Source organism: Pyrgilauda ruficollis, unplaced genomic scaffold, assembly GCF_017590135.1.
Source record: "Pyrgilauda ruficollis isolate IOZ18807 unplaced genomic scaffold, ASM1759013v1 scaffold5, whole genome shotgun sequence".
Taxonomy (NCBI): domain Eukaryota; kingdom Metazoa; phylum Chordata; class Aves; order Passeriformes; family Passeridae; genus Pyrgilauda; species Pyrgilauda ruficollis.
The window spans coordinates 14,901,241-14,924,054 of record NW_024526599.1 but is presented as its reverse complement, the minus strand read 5'-3'; the positions used below and the strand labels follow the sequence as shown (position 1 = coordinate 14,924,054).

At 39.6% G+C, this 22,814-nt stretch overlaps 1 protein-coding gene across 5 annotated transcripts in view; it reads left to right on the top strand.

The window, feature by feature from the left end:
• The window catches only part of DCTD (dCMP deaminase), a 58,777-nt gene extending 37,260 nt beyond the window's left edge, over positions 1–21,517 (top strand). Inside the window, exons 1-6 of one of the 5 annotated variants that reach the window (XM_041479989.1) lie at positions 2,636–2,706; positions 6,628–6,730; positions 8,012–8,147; positions 16,854–16,970; positions 18,165–18,248; positions 20,194–21,517. In XM_041479989.1, the coding sequence (XP_041335923.1) occupies positions 2,672–2,706; positions 6,628–6,730; positions 8,012–8,147; positions 16,854–16,970; positions 18,165–18,248; positions 20,194–20,318 (600 nt within the window). In that variant the 5' untranslated portion in view covers positions 2,636–2,671 and the 3' untranslated portion in view covers positions 20,319–21,517. Of the gene's footprint in view, positions 1–2,635; positions 2,707–6,624; positions 6,731–8,011; positions 8,148–16,853; positions 16,971–18,164; positions 18,262–20,193 lie in introns of those variants that run through there. The other 4 variants (XM_041479991.1, XM_041479988.1, XM_041479990.1 and 1 more) reach the window with 4 other exon arrangements.
• Positions 21,518–22,814: the final 1,297 nt, after the last annotated feature.

Below are 22,814 nucleotides of genomic sequence, written 5' to 3'. Positions count from 1 at the left end.
AATACAAGCAGCTTGACAGATGGTTATATATTTAGCATGTCTTTGAAACTTGTATCACTTTTCGTTAATAAGAGCATCTAAAGTATTTGTAATCAGCTCAGATTGTTTATTGACATCTATCCAGCAAAGTCATGATAGTCCACACTAGGGACCTTGTTAGGAAATGAGACAAAACAAAACTAACTTATGAAAGATTACCTGAGATACTTGAAACTTTTTAACATGCATCCTTCTTCTGTGGAACAAGAGAGGAATGTGCAAGGACAGGACTAGAGTTCAGACATAAATTTAAAAGAAATTTGGCCTATTTGAATGCATGTCTGACTTAAAAAGGGCTTTGAGTTAGTGCCCTCTAGTTCTGCCACAGAGATGTGACTGCTTCTGAGGCAGATGAAAGGTGCAAATAAACTTCTGGATCTCATAGTTAATGAGGAGGATTCAGACAGCTGATCCAGGGTGGCTCCTGCTTCTGCAAAGCAGGCAACAGCCAGAGAAGTCTTGTGGAATCTGCCAGGCAGCATGATTTTGCCCCACACCTGCAGTAAGTCAAGCTCTCTACCCTCAGCACAACCCTGTGTTTAGAACACAGGATCCTGGCCTAAATCTTGCCTAGTCCAGGTGTACCCTTCTTTCCATGTGTGCTTAAAGAAAGAGGCTGTTACATCAGATACAATAGTACATTGTCAGAAGAACAGTCACAACTTGGCCACAAGAGAAGTTTTCAGTATAGCTCTTTGAAAAATCCTAGGGGAAATAAAAATGTAACAAGGTTTCCAGAAGATGTATCACTTTGCAACATTACAGGAGTCTACTAAGTAAAACTCCAGAAGTTTTCCTCCTCAGGCCATATATCACTGCTGTATTATAAGTAGTAGTTAGTAGATGTTATGGGTTTATCCTCAGAATCCTAATTATGAAAAATAATAAATTTGGCATGGATAATTGTAGTGCTACAATTTTAATTCATACTTCAAGAGTGCAGAAACAGATACACAGACAGTAAAGAACTTTTTGTTCTTTACTGAATTCTTTTTGAATTATGGTTTCGTTTTTTTTTCTCCAGATTAACTGAGCGCTCTTTAACTGTCTTCATGATCAACCGTCATCAGGACTTTCATTTCACCTTCAGGCTCATGATTTCCTTAGGGATGCTACTTTCATTAAATTTGTTTTCTTTTTCTTGCATTTAAATAGTTCCTTTTCATTCATTAACAACCATATATGAACATTTGTTGTCCATATGAAATTATGCCAGTAGAAGTCTCGCAGACTGAAATAGCTATCTTTTCCCACTCTGAGGGCTGGAAAAGTTGTCAGTTGAAGTATAACAGGTTGCTTTTGCCAAGTTTTCTGGTTACAACTGAATAGGAATATCTGTGAAATTAAGTAACATTTTCATATTTGATAGTTTGTCAGTTGACTAAAAAAAAAGCCAACTGATACAGCAATCTTAATATGAAAACATATTAGCAATATGCCCCTCTGTGTTGATCACTGCAGGATCTCTCTGATTTGGCATAGCTTCAAGAATATCTATGAGCGTGGCCAGTTCCTTGGCTTAGCCATCTTCTTGCACTCATGTTGGTGTAGTGAGGTACCCACTTGTGCAATTTGATGTGCATATAGTCAGTAAGGGGGAACTATAAAGATAGCTCTGAGATGCTGTGTACCCAGTTTCCCAAAAATTATCTGTTTTCCAACCTGAAGCATCCTCGTGGATGAAGAGGCAGATTTTTGACCAGGCTGCAGGAAACCATTCTCTCAGCCATGTCAGTTGACCGCATTCAGATCAGTGGTGCAGCTCACATGCAGTGCGAACCCACGGCTTGCACACACAAACCCCTCTTGGGGATGCTCTCAAAGGTAAGTGTTTTCCTTTTGTCCATCACTGAGTTCGCTGCCCCTGTCACTGCCTCCAGTGGGAACGGAATTGGTCACGTTCGGCTGGGTTTGGGCAGTCTTCACTTGATGCCTCGCAGCCCCGTGGAGCGAACATGTGTACCTTGCTCCCATTTGAGTGCTTCTGCAAAGGCATGCCCTAGTGGCAGCCAGCCAGCCAAGGCAGGCAGCTTCTCACGCGAGGAACACGAACACCATACCAACATTTCATAATTATTATCATACCTCTTATTTTGCACTGTAATGGGATATAGATAGACAGATAGATAGATAGATAGATAGATAGATAGATAGATAGATAGATAGATGGATGTGTGTGTGTGTTCAGCTACCTGTGCATCCTGGGAGACTTCTATGACCTAACAGCAGCTGGAGGTGTATAAACCATAATAAATAAACCATAACTCAATTTCCACATCAATTTTATATCCAGAGAACAAATAGAAACTCCAATTTTTCCACGTTTTAGTATGTTAATGTCAAGCTTTAATAAACAGCATTTATCTCGAGAGCACGAGCAGGGCAAAAACCCGCATGCTTATGTCAAAGCATAACATTAGAAACAACATCCGTCAGAAAATTGAACAGACGTTCATGTGAGTGGTTTATAGTGTCGCGGAGGCTCACAGCAGCCCGTGGCGGCAGCGGGATCGGCTCCCGTGCGCATCCGAAGCCGGGCTCCCGCCGGGCCGCTCGGGGCGGGCGCGGCTGCCCCGGCCCCGCCCGCCCGCGCTGAGGCGCCGAGCGGCGAAAGCAGCGTGGCCGCGGCAGGATGAGCGGCCCCCGGGCCGGCCCTCAGCCGAACGGGTACGCGAGTGCAGGGCCCGCGGGAGGCCTCCGAGCTCTTCCCGCCCGCCATCCCGCGGCTCCCTCTCCCGGCGCCACCGTGCTCCCCTCGCACGGCTGACTAAACTTTTTCCGGGCGGGCTGGGCCGCTGCCTCCCGCGGGGGAAGCCCGGGTGGCGGGGCCCGACGGCCGCGGGTGGTGCGGCCGCGCCGGGCGGCCACCCCAGCCTCTGAGGGAGGGAGGGAGGGAAGCTGGAATCCTCCGGGACGGGAGGGAGGGAAGCTGGAATTCTCCGAGGCAGGACGGAGTGGCAAGGAGAGGAAGGTCCGCGCAGCCGGGGGCTCCCCCGGGCAGCGCCGGCCGTCGAGGATGGGGGAAATCCATCCTCGTGGGGAGGCGTTTCATGGCCTGTTTTACATGGGGTTCGTAATCGCTGGGGTGGGAAAAAGAGCAGGCAGGGTGTCTTGTGTTCATTATTTCCGGAAATGAGGACCGGCGTGAGTAATAGGCAATTAATTAAAGTCAGAAGTAACTCTGTGAAAGTGAAGTACGTTCAGTGGAGGGAAGTGTTCTTATACTGCTTAATTGAGGCTCAGTATTCATACAGTGTTCATCTTCACAGATTTGATGGGTTATCTCCCAAGAAAATTGTGAATATAATTAATTTGCAATGCACTGACTATTGTTTTTCTGTAAGAAAGATTGAGTTTTCTCTTTGAAAACCTTCACTCCCAGTAGGAATATGTAATGACCCTTTCTCAGTACCTATATGAGGGGAAAAATGAGAGGCCTCAGGTAAAGGAAATCCCAGATTCATTTAATCTAGTAATGATCATAAAATAGGAGATTTAAAGGAGAAGCTTGTGTTAAAGGTCATCAAGAACCTGTATTGTGTTTGGCTTTTGGGGAGCAAGAGCTTAGCTGAAGATGTTTACTTATTTTTAATAAACATTTTTTTTTACCTGTGATTTCAATGCCAAGGTATTGATAGTTGGTCTTCAGTAGTACACATGATACTGGGGAATAATACTGCTCGAATAGAGTTATAACATAATGCACATGACATCAAAGATAAGGAAGTAGAGGAAAAACTTTAAAAAAGGGAGTGGTTGATCTGATACCCCCCCCAGTCCTCCAGCTGCACTATATTGTTGTGTAGCTGACTGTCGTAATTGTTGTATGAAAAAAATTGAGATTATAAATTCTGGTTTAGGATTCTCAAAAGAAATTTTCGTTATGCTAGACAATTTTTTTAAGTAGCTGAATGACATTTGTTCCTTTTTCAGATGATGTCACAGCTTACTTGAAGCCTAGATGGATGAAACAGAAGTGAAAAGGGAGGCAGTGTTCTCTAGCTGTAGAATCTTTTTCTCTATTTTCCCTTGAAATAACCTTTACAAATTTTCTGTAGACTACTAATTATTCTAAAATTTAGGTTTTTCTTTTCCCCCATTGTTCTTAGCAGTATTCTTCATAGCTTCCAGTTTCTGTTATTTTTGTTCAGAAGTTCTTACGGGTTGTCCTAAGGATAAGCCTTGATTGCCTGTTTTACAGCTAGCTGTAGTATTTTCTAGAGTAGCATTCATTCATGCAATTCTAGAACTTGCAAATGAGCATAAAGAAGATTATCAGCTGCCCCAAATCCATGAACTAGTTTTCATGTGTGTGCTTGACTGCTAGCCAAGGCCTTGGCTTCTGCTCAGTCAGAAATTAAGTGGTTTATACCCATTTCACACTCTTGAGTTCTTGTGCACTGAGTTGAGGGAATTGTCTTGCCAAACATGGTGATGTTAAGTAGAAGTAATTGAGTGAGGGCTTTGGGGGGTTTTTATGTTCTCTTTGATGTAAGCCTTCTGCTTATTTTTTAGATATGCTCTTCTGCCTGTGAAGTTGGTGCTCTGAGGGACCTCCACTTACGTACAGTTCTGTATTTATTAGAAAAGTAAATACTAGCTTTTGTTATGTTTTGAATAAGTAGAGTTGCTAGGGAATAGTTTAACAAAAGGAGATCTCACGACCTCTTAGTTCAGAGTACTACTCTCTTTCTGGGGCCCTTTTCCCAGAATGTTTTATTCTGTGTAGTTCTGCATTGTGTTTTATCCCTCTCCAAAGACATCACTGTGAATGTCACTTAGCCAGAAGTGATCATTGAAAGTCCAGTTGTGGTTTAGATTTTGTAAATCCCTTTTTTGGAGGTATTTTAAATAATCATATAGCTGAAACATTTTCTTGATGTTTTAGTTAACCTGTCAAAGTTCAGTTTGGCATGGAGTGGTGTGAGGGTATGTCTTTAATCTCTTCTTTCTCTGAGCACTTTTCCTTCTTGGTAGGATATAGCCCCAACCCTTTAGTTACAGTGATTCAAATGAGTCTGGGCATTTTTAGAATCACATACTTGATTTGTGTGTTTGCTTTGACAATTGACAGTTCTGGGCACTATTTGCAATGTTGTCAGAGTGTGAGAGAGGTGTGTGGGTTACATCAAGAGTGTGTGTTCTTCCCTCCTTACTTTGAGATGGTAACCTTAAAGGTGATCCTTAGTCGTTCCAAGAACAAGCTGAAATTGCTAACTTGTAATGTGCCACATACAGACTATTCAAAACTAGCAATTTATCTTTTGTAAATAGCACATTGTAGGTTTCTAAAGTACAGTTTTATCATTGTTTTCACTCAAAGAGTGTAACCTTTTTATGACAAGCTAACTGCAAGCATCTAATACATGGTTTTAGTTACAAAAATAATGATTAAGTAAACACTTGCCTTCTGATGTTTGTCTTCTGAAAGTGCCAGTACTAGTGTTGCTAGGAGATGTCTTGCTGCTTGCAGTTACCTGTGATGTATTTCTCTGCATGGCTGTACATCACAAGAAGGGTATCTTGGTCTTAACCTGTAGTCTTTGGTAAGAGGAGCCCAAGAAGAAAAGTACTGTGCCCCTTGTATTTTGATAGGCTAATCACTGTATTTGAGATGTTGCATTGGTTTGGTTTTCAGGTTGTAGCAATGATAGGTGACGGAGTTTGGGGGAAATTTCTTTCAATTTGATCTTTTGTTTGAAATTTTCAAAGCTTAAATGTATGTGTGGAGGGAGAGATGTCTGCCTTTCTTTTCTTTGAGCTGAAAAGCACAGAAATTCCCCTGTTGTGTCTTACACTGTCTGAGCAGGCTTTCACCCATAAGCAGGCGAGAGAAAATGATGTATCATCCTTTTTTCCTTCCTCCTTCCCCCAAATCTACCCTTCAGGGCAGGGAAAGAAGCAACCTTTTGTGGCACTTCTATATATTATATCTAAAGGAAAAGTTCTTGAACCCACCTCCTGTCAGTTTTCAGAAGGCTTCATTTTCTCTCAAGAGAAAATTAGAGGAAGGGAGCTGTTGGAATGGCTTCAGATCTTTGGTGGTAAATGTTGTAACAAGAGGTAAACTTACAGTGATATGGTCAGAAATTAATGCCTGCAGAAGAAGTTACCAAATAGGAAGCTACTGAGCACTTGTAGGCAGAAGTACAAAATAACTTAGAGGTTGGCTTGGTAGTTATCACAGTCATCATAAAAAAAGATTATGTTGTTTGGGTGAGGAGAATGGCAGTAAATGATATACCCGAACCTTAGAAATATACAAGGTGTTATCTATAAAGGATAAATTGCTCTGTCTTTGAATTGCTTAGTGCTCTGAATATCCCAGCCTTCTTATCTAAAAAAATGAAATTTGCAACCTTGCTTGATGCCTTTCCCTTGAAAGGAAATGTTGCATGTATAAGTTCCTGAAAAGCACTTAAAACTGATGGTTTTACTATCAAAATATTAGTGAATGTGTGGTCTTAGCCACATTGTGATCCTGGTTACTTTAAACTTGTGCACATTAAAATAATGCAATTTGTAGTAACTCTAGGTATGTGGTGTTTGCTGATGGCTGTTTTTTTCTATCAAATATTGTTTCAGCAGTGAAGCATCCTGCAAAAAAAGAGAGGATTATTTGGAATGGCCTGAATATTTTATGGCAGTAGCTTTTCTGTCAGCACAAAGAAGTAAGGATCCAAGCTCTCAGGTAAGAAGGCAACATATAATAATAAGATAACCTAATCTATATTGCCTATCACATCAGATGTACACATAGTGGTTTCAGGAATTTCTTAATAAAAGTTATTTCAGTGTATAGCTATTCAGTTTTAACATAGTCAGCACCTTCTCTTACAGAAATTCTCTTATTGGGCCTGACCTCATATATATAATTCTGTGTACATTTGTAGCTTGGAGTTTTATAAATCATCATTTCATCTGGAAGTTAAAATAACACATGCATTTTGTCTCCTTTTTCCAGTAAATATAGTCACTTTTAGTGGAGGATAAAACTGCTGGAAGTTTTAGGTTGTAATTTTTTAAGACACAACATTTTACAAGTTTCTTTTCCTCACTTGTAAGAGTATTTGTTTGTTATTGGGTTGACTGGAGTTTTCTCCTAGTTTATTCCTCCCTCAGGATCCCCTGTTCCCTATGCTTCACTGTCTTCACATGTTTCATGTGCCTCTGTTCAATATTGATTTCAGGTGATTGATGCAGGTCCTGAAACATGCTATTCTGCAGGATGCAGACTTCCTTTGTGTGAAAAAAATCAGGAAGCAAATCGCAGAAAAACAATCTGTTCACTTCCTTCTGTCCATTTCAGCTCTCTGAAGGTTGTGCACTTGGGGCTAAGGTTTTGTTACCCAAGGGCTGGCTGACAAGCACATTGTGTGAATTAAAATTAGTGCTATGGCAATTTCAACAAATAATATGGGCAGAAAATAAAAAAATGGGACACATCATCATTCTTTAAGAAGAGTCCCTTTGTAGACTTAGGTTGAAACAATAAAGGGTGAAAGTTAAAAGGTTTGGAATTTTAGTGCATGTTTGCAACAAGCCACAAAGGCTTATGAGGCCTGCATAAGCCCACACTTGTATTTCTGTTACATCTTTCGTAACTTTTCTTCAGCTCATGTTGCTTATACTGCTGCTGGGAAAGCTAGTTTGGGGAACTGAACTTCTGTGTTTACTAGGGTTTATTCAGTGCTGTTTCTGCTCCCTGAACTAGGTTATTTCATAAGCAGACAAGGAGCAGTGCTGGCAGGCTGGAATGGGAACAGCATGACCAACGGGGTAGCAGAGTTACCTCTGCCCCACCAGTTAGGTACAATTGTAGCCCTGCTCACTAGATAGTGTGACTTAATATATTAAGTGAAGTTTGTATCTCTTAAATGAAAATCGTAGGACTGACTGTTCATGTCTTATCTTCATTGTTGACATGTTGTTTTGCATGCTGTTGGTACTATATAAATCTGATTTTATTTAGGTTGGTGCCTGCATTGTAAATTCAGAAAACAAGATTGTTGGAATTGGATACAATGGGATGCCTAATGGTTGCAGCGATGATGTACTGCCCTGGACAAGAACAGGAGCAAATAGACTAGACACAAAATATCCTTATGGTAAGGCTTCTTGTGATTGACAGGTTAGACTGGTGATGTCTGTATCTCTGAAAGTTCAGCTGGTAAAGTATCAATCAGTTTTTCTTCCACTCACTTGATATCATTAATGTGCCCATATGTGGTACACCAGGATAAAAATCACAGTCTATTTGAAGGACTGACTTCCTGGTGAAATAGGTTCATAAATATTAGCCATTTTGGACTGGGTAGTGAAAGCCTGTAAATATGAAGCAGCTCATTAGCACACAGCTGCAGTGCATGCAGATAATTGCTGCTTCTGTGTGTTTGTCTCCACAGAAATTACAGTGTGTGTATATGCAAAACAAGTAATGGGGTCTAAAATACGGGTATTACAATTATAAACTCCAGTAGTTGTGGGAAATTTCCATTTCAGGTGTTGATGGCATAGGTTGTATATACTATGAAGAAGCTGAATATTTGACTTGAAGTCTGTGTGCCATGGGTGTACCCTTCTGTGGGTGAGGTGACTTCCATTGTTTATTTCAGCCTCTGATTTGATTCCCACTTATTAATGAACAAAAGGAGTGAAGAGCAAGGATGGTTTCATGGTAAATGTGGTTGAGTGCTGCTTTGGATCTTACCTTTGTCTTTGCAGCAGGCATAGTTTGGCCTTCTGTAAGTGTTATTTAAAGGGCCCTCTGTGAAATTTGGTGGACCTGTCAGCAGGGCTGACTGTTCTGGATCAGGTGTGGTTTGCAGGAACCAAGGAGACTGGGCTGCCGTGTGGCCTGCAGTGTGGGGAAGAGACCTTGGTTAGGACTGGTAAGAGACCATACAGTCCCCGTGCTTCCGTAAGTCCCCCTTGGTCTTTCTGCACCCACTCCAGCTCCTGCTGCACGTCTGTGTGTGACACTAATGCAGCAGAAGCCACAGGCACAGAAAAACCAGGAGCTTCTTCATCCTATGCTGCATCTCAGGCTGTCCTGAGCTCAGGAATGGCAGGGCAGAGAAACACAAAAGAGAGAACCACAGTCCTGGGAAGTTTTCTTTCTCCCTGTGTGGGTGGGGGAGAGTCAGCACAGGAGTTCACCTTTTGCAGAGAAATACTGACTCTTTTCCAGTGAACAGTATTTATCTCTACCTACTATTTCTGTTTCTTACTTGTGACTTTAACAATTGGTGTGATAGAGAAGTTAAACTTGCATGAGTTTTGACATAGCCTGAGCTCACTCAGAGCTCTTTCTAAAAACCATTTTCTGGTTTTCTATAGCATTGAGGTGAAAGATGATATGCAGTGGCTCAGCACATAATTAATCAGTTTGATATTTTTGACTTCTTAAAACCCCAGTTCTTTGTCCTTGTTCACTTCACCAATTTATTATAAAACCTCTAATGGTAACTCTTAAGCTCAAGACCATTTCATATTATTTTTTGTAACAGGTGTATTCCCAATATAGGGCCAAATTTGAAGTCTGCTCTGAACCACTGGTTTTACATATAGTGCTGTGACCATAATGGTACAACTTAGCATGACTGCTCTTTATTTATAGGGTGAGGAAACAAGTGTTAGCCCATTGATTAAATATAAAGCACTGAAAACAGAATATTGATTTTGGTTGAATTTTTATGCTGCTGTCAGGTCTCAGTTCTGAGCTAAAATCATCATGGGTGGTCTCAGGCATCAGAGCATGTTCCAGGCACTCAAATCTGAGCTGACCAGTTTAAACTAAAAGTACTGTGAGGAATCTTTGTACGAGATGATGTGAGACATTTTTTCTTTTTGTTAACTCTGACTGCAGAAGATGTGGAGCATGTGATGTTTAAAAAATGAGCTAACCAGTCACAGCTTGGAGTGCTGAGTTGATTTCCAGGAGTTGGTGTAACTACTACCCTTCTCCCTATTATCTTAGTCTTCACCTCATTAAAAAAATCACAACTTTGTAACACAAAGTGTCTGCTGTGATGAATAAACAACCTATTTTGTAATTCACAGATCATTTAAACTCTAGCAATTTCTTATTAATCTTGATAGCACAGTTGACAGACCAGACAAGTATATATACAGAAAAAATCTTCTGCTTAAAAAAATTCTGGTAGATGCAGAGACACATAGAATTGCTGCTAAAATCTCATTAAACTGTCATTTTTCCTTTCTCCTTTTGCTAATCATCGCAGCATTTGTGTAAATTGAACTTTTTATCCTTGCATTTTCCTGACTGGCTTGTTTAGAGACAGTACAATCTTCTGTGTGCTCCATTAGCTAACCAGGGGAATGGTGGCACTTTCATCACTGCAGTGTAGCTTATTAGATGAAGCTGATGGTAATTGTGCATGTACCACCCCACTAAGTTGGAAAATGTCTTCTGGAGCTACTTCATGTATCTGCAGTGCTGCAGAAAAGGTCTGGGGCAGGATCTGAGTGCTGACCACCTGGTCTTGGGTACTCTTGTGGGTTAGCCATAAACGCTTAGCTCACTTCCCGTGTTTTGCACCACTCTTGCTAGCTTTCTCCAGAACAAAGCTTCAGTGTTGCTCTTCCAGTGGTGTTCCGGAGGGCAGGGTGGAAAAAAAGACTGCAAAGAAAACAAGCATCAGGTATAAGCTTATAATGCAAAGCCTGCTGAGATGGTATGCTTAACCCTCCTCCTTCCCTCAGGCATACTGGCAGATATGCAACACATACTCTGTTTCATGCTCTGAAAATCCCTCTCTGGTGGGCTGCATAAAAGTCTTCTCACTTCTTTATGCACTTTGAACTGAGACTTACAAAATAACTGTATGGTGTCACAGGACTCTGGAGCTTGAGGAAACCAAGGCCTGGGGGCAGTGTGTTGCTGATGAAGCCCTAAGATGAGTACGAGCCAGTCTGTGCCACTTGGCCTCGGGACCAGGGGTCAGTCTCTGGCCCTGTCTGTGTTTAGCAGCATAGACGTAGTAGGGGATTGGACCCAGAGGCAATCTTTTCAGAAGGGTGTTAGGTGATCCTGTAACAAATTTATTGAGCTCAGATTTATTGAGCTGCATTGACCCTACAGCTCTGATCAGATTTACTGTTTCATGGCAAAAAATCTTCCAATTTCCACCCTAAATTTATCTGTGGTTAGTTTTTAGATTCTTGCATGTGCCAGCAATGCTCTTTTAGCTTTTCTTATTCACTGTGGTTAACCCTTCCTCCTTCCCTGTGGACTTACTGATAACAGTTACCTTTTGAACTTCTGTTATGAGGTTAACACGTCCTGTCACTCTTGAATTTTGCTGTATCTTGAAACTTGTGTGTTTGAAATTCACCACTGTCTGGGTTACTTATGTCTGCTGCAATATACTGTATGTAGCTGTCTCAAGCATGTATCTATCTCAAGTGGTCTCAGCTCACTGTTAGGGGCAGTGTTGTACTTGATTAAGAAATCCAGGTCTAACCTGAGCTGCTACTGCAAGAAGGCGCCAAAATGTGGTAGCTACTGTTCACCTTTCCTTAGAGGATGTAAACATTTACAAGGCATTTGGATATTACAGGAACCACGTGTATTGGTACTGTGCATTCCTTATGAGACTCTTGAAGTGGATGGAGGCTCTTCCTTCTAGTTGTGGTGTATATTTGAACAGTATAGCCTTGTTATATCAGAAAGCACAGAGTGTTTTGCAGGGTGCCATTTTTCGCAGCACAAAATCAAGATGTCGTCATTGTGTTGGAAGTGGCTCCAGGCTGCCAGTCAGTAACAGCAGCAGGGATGTGTCTGTGCACATGAGAGAAATGGAAGGCCAGTTTTAATAAGATGTTATTAAAAGCTCTTCCTGAAGCATTGTGTTCAGTGCTATGTGCAGAAGCTATTTAGTAATTAAGCAAAATTCTCTTTTTCAGAGTCAAAAGTGTCCCCTCTGTTTCTGTTACATCAATCTGAGGATTTGTTGATGCTCAGTTTCCTCTCACCAGTCATTTAAAATACTACATTTTTGTCCTATTAATGCAAATCTTCCCACTAAATCTAGTTGCTGTGCTCCTGTTATGCCCTCTGTAATCTAAGAACATCCATTTGACAACCAGTCTCTAATTAAGGGTTTTAAATTAAAATGACTGGCAAATTTAGAAACCTCTGAGCAATACAGAAAATATTGAGTAAATATGCTTACAAATATTTATACAGGTTCAAATATGATAAAATATGTGCTGTGGCAAAAAGTATGCTCTAATTGAACAGTACCTGCTGTGTAAAATGAAACAAACTGTTATCAACATTTCCTTGTGTTAGGATTATGAGCTTTTTGTCAATTTTTCAGAGAAATGAACACTCAACAATATTCAGGCAAATGTTAGTTTTGTAGAAGCTGTTATTTTGACAGCACAGAATTTGATAAGGCACTCTGAGGAAGTGTGATGCTCTCTCTCCAATTGGCAGTGCAAAGATGAGGCTTCGGCTGGGAAGGGGGTCTATAGGAGATGGTCTCCACTTACAGCCACTCTCATCCTGCATGGATCTTTGTCTAATTCTGGTGTCACACATCAAACCTGTAGAAAGTTTGGAGATTTAGAAACAACCAATTCTTCTGCTTGCCTGCTAAGAAACACCTCTGTGTTCTGCTAGGAGCAGAACCAGCTTGGAGCAGGATGGGAGAAACTGAAATAGAGTGGGTTACCTAATGCTGCTCACATTTTGAGAGGGCCTTCTCTGGTCTGCCCCAGCAAGTTTTGTGATGTTCATAAAGGGGCTGGGTGGTTCCCATCTTCACTTCCCAGTTCTTGTGTAAGAAAGCCATGAGGCTGGGGTTATGTTTTTCTTACTGCAGTCTGAGGAGGCTAGGCCTCCCCACAAATCTGCTGCTGCTGCTGTCCTTGCCTCTGTGCCCTGACCACAGCTTCTTCTCCAGCACAGAGGGAGAACAGCAGGAAGGGCTGAGGGCAGTGCCAGCTCAGCATCAGTGTCCTGCCTGCCCTTGATGAAATGACCAACAACTATCCCTATGCTTTCAAAAAGGCTGAAAAAACCAGATGTCATTCTACAAATTCCAGATGTATCAACCACTGCCCCCAGTGGTTGTCACTCCAGACTCCATTCCTTAATGTTTTTATACCGTCTGGGATCCTTGCTGTGTTCAGTAAAGGATAACAAAATTCTTAGTCTGGCTCAATTAGTAACTAATAACACTAAAAAGTCATTCTCACTAGCCCTTCCTCTGGTAGCTTCTTTAAAGTTATGGTCCCTAGCATGCTCCTCATCAAGCATGTAAGCCTTTAAACAGTATTAAACACCTTGACTAGTCTTGTGGTTCTCATGAACTTGCTAGTCAGAACACGTTTAGAATGTGGGAAGAGTACTTCTGACTCTGCAACCCACTGGGAACATGCTCATGTTAAGTGTTCAATCCTGAAAAATTACCATTTATAGGGTAAGCAGGGGTCTCTTATTTACAGGTGAGCTTAAGGATGAGTGCTATCTCAGCTATGCAGCACAAACCAGCATGCAGTGAGAAGAGATAGAAACACTAGCAATTAATACTACCAGTAGTGAAGCAGTCATTCATTGGCTTTTTTCTTTTTTTTTTCCCCTCTCATGAACCTAGTAGCAGGTGGTGGGAATGTCAGAGCACACACTTAACTTCTCATTGCATGGTTATTTCTTCAGCTAATGAAGCCTTTTGAGAATACTTTTCAAGCTACTTCTCCAGAATGGAAACCAGTGTTGTGGACTTGATGCTATGTTGGCTACATGTGAATATTCTTTTTTTAAAAGCCAAAGCTCTTGAGCTCGTCACAGGGTATTGTAAAAATTCTTAGTTTTACTAGTCTGCTTAAAGAAACAGTTTTCAGAGTTCTGAATACTGTGGACCTGTGAAAGGTTATTTTAAATTAGCTTCTTGCTATCTCAGAGACAAAAATTTGTAACTAATAGCAGGAGCTCTTAACAGCTTAGAAAACTTCATAACACCCCAAATATAAACTAGTTAGTCATTAACAAGAGGGATTTTGGACTTCTGGATTTGTTTTCTATCTCTCAAAAAAGCTGGGGAGATCTATAAGAAAAATCTGGGGGCAATAGGCCTATCTTACCTGGTCAATGCCTGTTTGTCAGAGAGAGGTGAATATGAGTAAGAGGGAATTAAGAGTGATGGGACAAAGCCTGAAAATACTTGTCTGATGCCAGCACCTTCTTAAGAACCATCTGGCATAATAACCCTTTATAAGTAGCACATGTCTAGGGAGATGTATAAAACAAAGACATATGTAATGATAGTTTCCCAGAATATGCCTTCAAATCACAGTAACTGAGACAGAACAGTTTGGTATTTAATAGCCCAGTAGACTAAAAAAGTAATACTGGATGGAAAATTATGACTTCTGGAGCCAGTGCAAGTTTCTGGTCCTGTACCAGCTTTTGCAATAAGTTCAGTAAGAAATACTTGGTTAGGTACATGAAAAATGTACCTAGTTTTCGATTTGAAATGAAAACTTGCTGGGTTTGTTGTAGACTTAAGTACTTTTTGTCTTGGAATGATTTGTCTGTTTCTTATTGCTGTCTCTGCATCTTCTGTCCACATGGGATAGTTGTGATTTTTCTTAACTTCAGATTGTGTGAAGATGGTCAAGAGGCAAAATTTATGGTTTTCCCTTGCTCCAGCTGATTATCTTCTATAAGTTATTCTTGGCCTGATCTTGTTTTTGCTTAGGAAGAGGTTTGTTGTTGAAAGTTTGTAGAAGACTGCCAAAAGAATCTTTTTCCTCTCATTAGTGCAGGAAGGAAACTTGTTGCAGTACTAATAATGAAACTTGTCTGGTTTTACAGTTGAAGATTTTTGAGTTTTAATGAAGGAAAAATATTTACTAAAGGCATTAGTTTTGTTTCTTTTTTAGTTTTGGGAGCCTTTGAAAACATTCTTCTTTCTGGATGCCTTCCATATTTTAAACTGCTGCCTAGAACACAAATATATTGTTCAAAGAAACTTAGAAGTGATGTTTCTGTCCTGTTGACATAACCCCTATTTCCAGTTGTGGAAATTTTATCACTCTCTTACCCAATCCTCCACAGCCGCAGGAAAATAATTCTCTGACTATTTATTGTAAAGGCTTTATAAGATTGGTGCAACTTAGTAATGTACTTGGTGTTCAACATATTTTCTGGATTTTCTAAATGTGTAGGTTCATATAACTGCATCTCTCATACACTTAATGGCATGTATTTAAAATACAGTGTGACCCATTAACAGTTGCAGTAGAAACAGTAAAAATAATGAAAGTAGCCTTAATGTGATGGTTCTTGGTGGTTGTTTGTTTTTTTTTTTTCTTTTTCAATTTCCTGGTTTTTGTGTTGATTTCTGGCTTTACTGGTTATAAGAAGGTATGTGGACAGCATAACATGGGTGTGGTAGAAGCCAATACTGAGCTTTCTTTTGCAAGTGTTTGGTCCTTTGTGACTTGCTTGCATGGGAAAGTTTGTGTGCTGTAAGTTAGGCTGTAAATTTGTAGTGCATTAGCTGTTGTATACAAAATTCCTTGTAGACATTTAGCACATATGGAAAATGTTTCCATTCAGCAGTGATTCCTGCGTGTTGAAGGTACTGCACTCCGTTATTTGTGTGGTGAGATCATTCACACAGAGGTCAACATACAGCACCAAGTTTGCTATGAAGTTGTGCTGTGAAACTTGGTCTGTTTTAATTTTCACATGGGCACAAGGGAGAAGAAAATGACTTTAAAGAAAATATGTTCTTCAAAACAAGCAGTGGAAAACCTGTGTCTGCACATGCAGGTCTCTAAATGACCTCAAACCCACACCACACTTCAGCATCTGTTTAAGAAGTCAGGGCAGCAGGCAGTTTCTTAGTAGGTAGGTATATAAATTATGCAACTTGCTGTTATTCCTGGGAGTAAACAGGAAGTTCTTGCAGAACTAATGTTTTTTTCAAAGCTTGATTGTGAATGACACAGAAACTGCGCTCTTCTCAGCTGTGTTGGTAACACATTAGATAATGTGCCCTTTAAAATAATCTGAGATAATCTGAGCATGTTTATTCTCATTATAAACACTGGTGCTGTCTGTCCTGAAAGAGCTATTGTGTTATGGTGGAGTAAGGCAGGATGCTCCATTGCTACTTGGCCTATCTCAAACCCATGGAGAAGTACAGGACTTTGTTTTCCTGATTATGAAGTCTGGCACCTTTTAATGAGCAGTAAAATCACTCTTAATATTGAAGCTGGATGTTTTTATGGCCGAGTGTGTCTTGTGTATTCTGGGGGTGGGAGAATCCTGCAGCAGTGCTGAGCCATTCTGAGGCCCAGAGGACAGAGCTGCTCGGTTTTACTTGGCGATTCTGCTGCCTTTAAGAGCGCACAGCGCGCTCCTACAGCCGCAAGACTGTTCCTATCTGTGCATGTAAACACATAAATGAGCTGTTTTATACTGGCAGTTAGATACTCCAGAGAGTTGTGAAGCTGTGAGATATTGCTTCACTAAGGGTGGTTGCAATGGCTTGGCCCACAGCCTACGGCTTTGTTGCCTGCAATAGGTGTTAGCAAATGGCAGTGCTAATGCACTTAATGATATCATTACTAATCAGCAGCCTGGTCAGAACAATTGACCTTCATTGATCTTGGTATTTCTGCTTTTATTTCTTTCTCTGCCCTTTATTATAAGCTGTGCAAGCTATTGGCTTTGAAAATAATGCGAGAAGTTATATTGTAACACTTTAATTTTAGTTTGACCAATTTATTTTAATGATCAGTATTATGAATTGTTTCTTCCCTTGTTTAATCAGTGTGCCATGCTGAATTGAATGCCATCATGAACAAAAACTCAGCTGATGTGAAAGGCTGCAGCATGTATGTTGCCTTATTTCCATGTAATGAATGTGCAAAGCTCATCATCCAGGCAGGTAAGCAGTAGTGCCAGCTTGCTTTTTCAGGGTTGCAGTGCTGCCTGCTCATTGGCATCTTCTAATAGATGTATTTGATGTTAAATTGCTGATGTTAGATCTAAATTAATTGCACTGTCAACCTCATAAGATGCTACTTGTGGGGGTTTTTTGCATCTGAATGGTGCCAAATTTTTCCAGTGCTAATTGCATCTACTGTGATTCTAAACGTGCTTCTAATTTAGGTTTGTAACTTCTTAGACCAGGAGCTGCCAAAGAACAACACAGGCTTTGCATATAATTACTGTCAATTTTACTGTGCTCTGGCACATTGAATAGGGTAGGGCAGAAAGAAATAAACTTCTGCATGACAAAAGGTCTGTTGGGAGTATATACATGAAATTTTAATTTGAATGTGATGCATAGTAGATATTCGAAGATTTTAAAATATCTTTGCTCATAAATGTCATCAGATTTCTATGATCCTACTTTAATTATGTCTTTCATTACAATTATTATAAATCTCTGCCACTGCAGCAAGTGTGCTGGCCTAAATGTGTCTCCTTTTTTGAGATTAGGTAGTATCTGCAGCAGGCTTCAGTTCTGTAAAAATCTCTGCTTAAAGTAGCATGTATTTTGCTCACTGAGTAAAGTCATGCAGTCCCAGCATGGGTTGTTGTTCTGGGGAGTGTCTCTTACTACTAATGGCCACAGGAATATAGGAAGAAAGCAGCAAACAGAAGGCTTCTTTATTTTGGTTCAGTGTGGTCTGAAATCAAGAGGGGTGAATAGGGAAATATGATGGTATTCTGCATTTGTGCTTCATACAATTCTCTTACAGAATCAAAATCAAATTGTCTTCAAGGTAGATTGGCTGCTTGTTCTCAGTGTAGTCACTCATCCTTTTCCTTATGCACTTAGATCAGCACTAAATTGCAATGTATTGATATTCATGCTGTCTGGCAAACACAGGAAGATGTTGATCAGCTATGAAACGCTTGTGAATTCTCTTTTGAAGCCTTTATATTTCTTCCCTTTCTAAGGGGTTTAGGCAAAGTTGATTCAGCAATTTTACACAGCATACATTTGCGAGTAGAGGTGTACCGAGGAGTTGTAGACCATGTGGATGAATGCTGCCACTTCTGATTTTGTGCACCAGACATTACTATTTTTTTTCAGTGTAATTCTAACATTTTTTCTATGTGACTTCTTTAGGCATAAAGGAAGTTATTTTCATGTCCGACAAGTATCATGACACTACAGAAATGACAGCTGCACGGCGGATGTTTGATTTGGCAGGTATTATATATAGGTGAGAGAATTAACTTTGTTTTTTTCTCTGGAATGGAAAAAAAGGGGGGATGTGAAACAGACCAACTTTAGGGCAAATTGTTTTCTTCTTTCAGTCATGTAGCATTTTATTCCTCTGTAGTGTTTGTAGATGGCTTGATCTGCGGAAGGACTGCTGCACCATTCTTTTGTCTTGTGTATGGTGAGAGTTCAAATTTGAAACGTTTGGATGAGAAAATGGTCCATCACTCATTTTGTTCCTGGAATGGGAGTGAAATCGCCAGGGGGTGGTTGGTTGTTACATTGTACCCAGGAGAGTCTTCCTTGACCCTGCTTTGGGCAGGAGGTAGGGCTAAATTATCTCCTGAAATCATGTGTAACCTGGATTATCCTGTGATCATATGAGTTGGACTGAAACAAACAACTGATTTTTTGTTGTTGTTGGTTTTGTGGATTGCTCCATCCTTATTGAAACTTCAGTATCTTTTTATTACCGTCAGTTTGGGAAGGTGTCAAACAAGCCGCCCATAATTAATTTTTGGTACTTATAGCTGTTCATCTTCTTTGGTCAGCTTTTAGGTGAGAAAAGGATAAAACTTGGAATATTTGGCTTGAGGTAATGATAACCTGAAAAACGTTTCAAGAGTGGGGTTTTTAAAGACACTGACAGAAATACCTAAAGACAATCTGTTCAGCAGCGAGTTTGATGGGAGTAGCATGCTGTGGGTGAGGCTAATTATGTAGTCAGGGAGGCTTTGCAACTCTAAAAACTTTTACAGTATTAATATAAAGACTTTGAAAAATTTGCAAACATAACAATTCTGACAGATAAAATTTTAGGATGAAAGATACCTACTGGGCTGGGAAACATCCATGGAAAAACACAGCAGTACTTGAAATTCAGTTGTAGTCCTTCAGTGTATTTCCTGTCTACTAAGACTATTTGACTAAAAAGCATAAATCATTCTCTTGCAAGTCAAATCTTGTAACTTCTCCAGGGTGAGAAATGCTTCTTGCATTTCAGATTGCTATTCAGAACAAAGCATTCAGAGTTTCTGTGGTCAGCAGCATGTGCTTTCCTGCGTTGACTGTTACTTATCCTTGTATCGATTGCTGAGGATGTAGGTGGTACTTAATGAATCTCTTGAAGTGAACTGCAGAGCTTAATTAGGCACTAAATCCACACTATTTGCATAATCTTTTGTTTACTGGTAGACTGGAAAATATATGCTCAGTCCCTGTATACCTTCCTTGCTAATTGCTGCAGCAGATGCTGTAATGATAATAAAAGGAAACATTTTGCAGCAGTATTAATTTTAGAGTTCTAAAGTTACAATTTTTAAATTATTCCCTCTTAACTAGTTTGGGTTTTACCCAGTATGGCATAATGTGATCTATTCCCCTTCTACAAAAAATATTCTATTATGCTGACACAAAGCTTGAAAGTGTTTTTCTAAAACTTGGCAGGAAAAAATTGATCAAAATATCAATATTATCAAAGTGTATTCCAAATATCTTTTTTATATGCATACATATACAGAAGATTTAATTTTTTTTTCTGGATACCAGTATCTCTATCTAGATCTTTAAATAGATATTAAAAATATTTGAAATATTAATATATATGAACAAAAAATCACAAACCTGGTAACATTATGCCACCACCTGCAGCTAAGTTGGTAAAAGTCCTTTGACTCCTGGGTAATTTGTAAATTCCAATAGCTGAAGAATGTACAGAGTAACCCACCCCATGTGTCTTTTTGTCTTAGTCTTTCTTGTCCAGGTTTATCTCAGTGTGGTGCACTATAATTGGCTCCCATAGAGAAGAAAACTACAAGAATCCAAGGATGTGTTTTTTGGGATTGTTTTATTCCTTCAGAAATTTAGCTGGAACTAAAGCAAGCAAAATGTTTTAACTACTCACTAATATCTGATAATTTTTCTCTTTTTTTAGGGAATTCAAGCCAAAGTGTAACAAGATCATCATCGACTTTGATTCAATTAACAGCAGACCAAGTCAAAAGCTTCTGTGAATTATGTCTCATTAAGTCTGTAGGAGAGTGTGATTATCCTTTTTAGAAAAGCTTCTAATGCCTTTCATCTTGAACATGCAACTTTTTAATGGTTTCTGTAGCTAAAGCAGACTTCTAAGAAATCCAAGGCATAAGGTGTCCCGCTCACTTCATCTTGTCATGTGGAATCTAAATCTACTTAAAATTTTTTTATGCCTTTATCAAAACTGCTTAAAAAATAGAGACACCTAGATGAAACAATATAAGTAAAGAAAACTGTTCTGATTCTTCCTGTATTCATCACCACATGCTCTGGTGGGCTGTCAGCACAGATTTAGCCTCAGTTTAACAGCAGTACTTGTAACCAGTAGTACGGTGGAATATGCTAATAGATGTTGATCTCTCTGTTGGATATGTGGATCTTCACAGTTGATCCTAATAAAGAACCAAAAATGTTATCCGTGCAAATGCTAATCTTCCAACTAGCATAACACTAATATTTAAAAGGTTTTACAGCTTTAGGAATGTGTGCCATTCTGCTTGTTACCCAACAAATGAAATGCTGACTTTTCTTTTAATTGCTATCTGACATTGCCGTACTTGGGGAGGGTTGAGAGAGAAAGCTGTTCTGAGAATTGTCCCTGCCTGAGTGAGCTTTACAGGTGATTTCAAATCCTTGTTTTCCCCAAGACTCCAGAACTGAAGGGGCTTGAGGGAGTAAATAATTTGGTGCTTTACCTCTGGGACTTTTACACTGAGTTTGTTTTCATGTGTAAAAGAAAATAATTTTATTGGTCTAAGCTGTTCCTAGATAATTCAACATAGCTCAGTCTTAAACTCCACCTGTAAAGTAACCAAATCGTTTTTTGTCCTTTGAGAGAAATTGGAGATATTCAACCCACATCCGTATCTGTGCCAAAAGATGTAATTGCGGAGTTAGCTTGTTTCCCAGTGCTGACATAGTGCCTCTGTTTTCATAAATGTTGCCTAAAATAATATCCTTTTTAATTTTATCTTGAGATCTGGGAATAGATTTCAGTTCATTTTCTCTAATTTGATTTTTAAAAATTAAGTATGCCTAATGGCTTTGTTTAGATAACATTGGTGGTTGGTTGTTTTGTTGTTTTTTGTTTTGGTTGTTGGTTTTTTTTAATGTGGTTATACTTCAATGAGCTTTTATTTTCTCTACAAAAGCTTTGTTTCATATTTTGGGACATTATGTAATTTGGCTTCATACCAGTATTATTAAAGTCTTATTAAAATCCACTACACTGAAGTAGACCCATTATTATAATATTAAGTCATGCACTTGGCTCCAGAGCACTGCTGTTTTTGCAATCATATGGAAAGCATATTTTGTGCATTTGTGATATTACATAAAATATAATGTTCATGAACCATTTGACTACTAAAGGGATCACTGTAATGTATTGTGTGTCCATTTATAAGATAATTTCTGAGTTTCTTTTTCCTACAGCTGTTTTCCACGTCAAAATTGGTCTGTGGCTTAGTGCCAGAAGAAGAAATTTGCACATATATGTGGCGGGGGAACATGAAACCTGAAAAATTACTTTAATAAAATATCACTAAGCCAGTTTATGCACATCTTTTTCTTTGGTCTGAATTAGTAAGTAAAAGCGTTTTGACTTATACATGTCTGACAATAGGACAGAGGGGAGAGAAGAAGCAGAATTTTGGGGTTTTGCTGCAAAATTGCTATTCTTTTCATATATAATTGCTAATCTAAGGTCAGATGTAAAATGTATATGCATTGTGATTAGAGTTAAGTGTTTCATGTTAGGCCTTGGATACTGTGAATATGTAACGTGCATAAAAACTTGAAAGTTTTTTGAACCAATGTCCAGATGTTTTTAGGGAAATAGTTTTTCTGTTATAAACTTTCTTTCCCCCCCAGGACTTCCCTGGTTGTGTAACAAAAAAGCAGTACTGGAGAAAAGGATAGGATTTTAGAGTTTTCCTGATCAGGTCTTGATCTGATAGAGGTGCACATACAAGATATCAGAGTAATGTTCAGTTGACTCAGGCCAGTAAGTAGACTCTAATTTCCAGGGCAACTTTGTGGAAAGGGAAAAAGCATACCTACAATTCTTGACACACTGTGTGCTTAGTTTGAGGGTAATGTTTTAGAGAAAATCTTTTTTGATCCTTACTTTGTGCATGTCCAGAACTCTGTACACATCTCAGGGGTTTTTTTTGTTTTGTTTTAATGGTTCAGGAGGTAGTGCTTTGACTTCCAAATAAAGAGTACTTGCTAGAGGAAACAAGGAAAACAGCTAAATGTAATAACATGTATTTCTGCTGCTGAAGCTCAAGTTTGAGATGAATAGAACCATTTGGAGTGGAAGGATTTCTAGAGGATATTTAGTCTTACCTCTTGCTGAAGCACCATTGACTTACAGGTCAGATCCAGTTGCTCAGGCCTTGTCCAGGTGGGTGTCTGCAAGAGCAGAGATTCTGCAGCCTTTGTGGTCAGCCATTCCAATTCTTGATGCACACTGATTCTGCTCTTCCTTGACACAGGCACTGGAACAGGATCCACCCA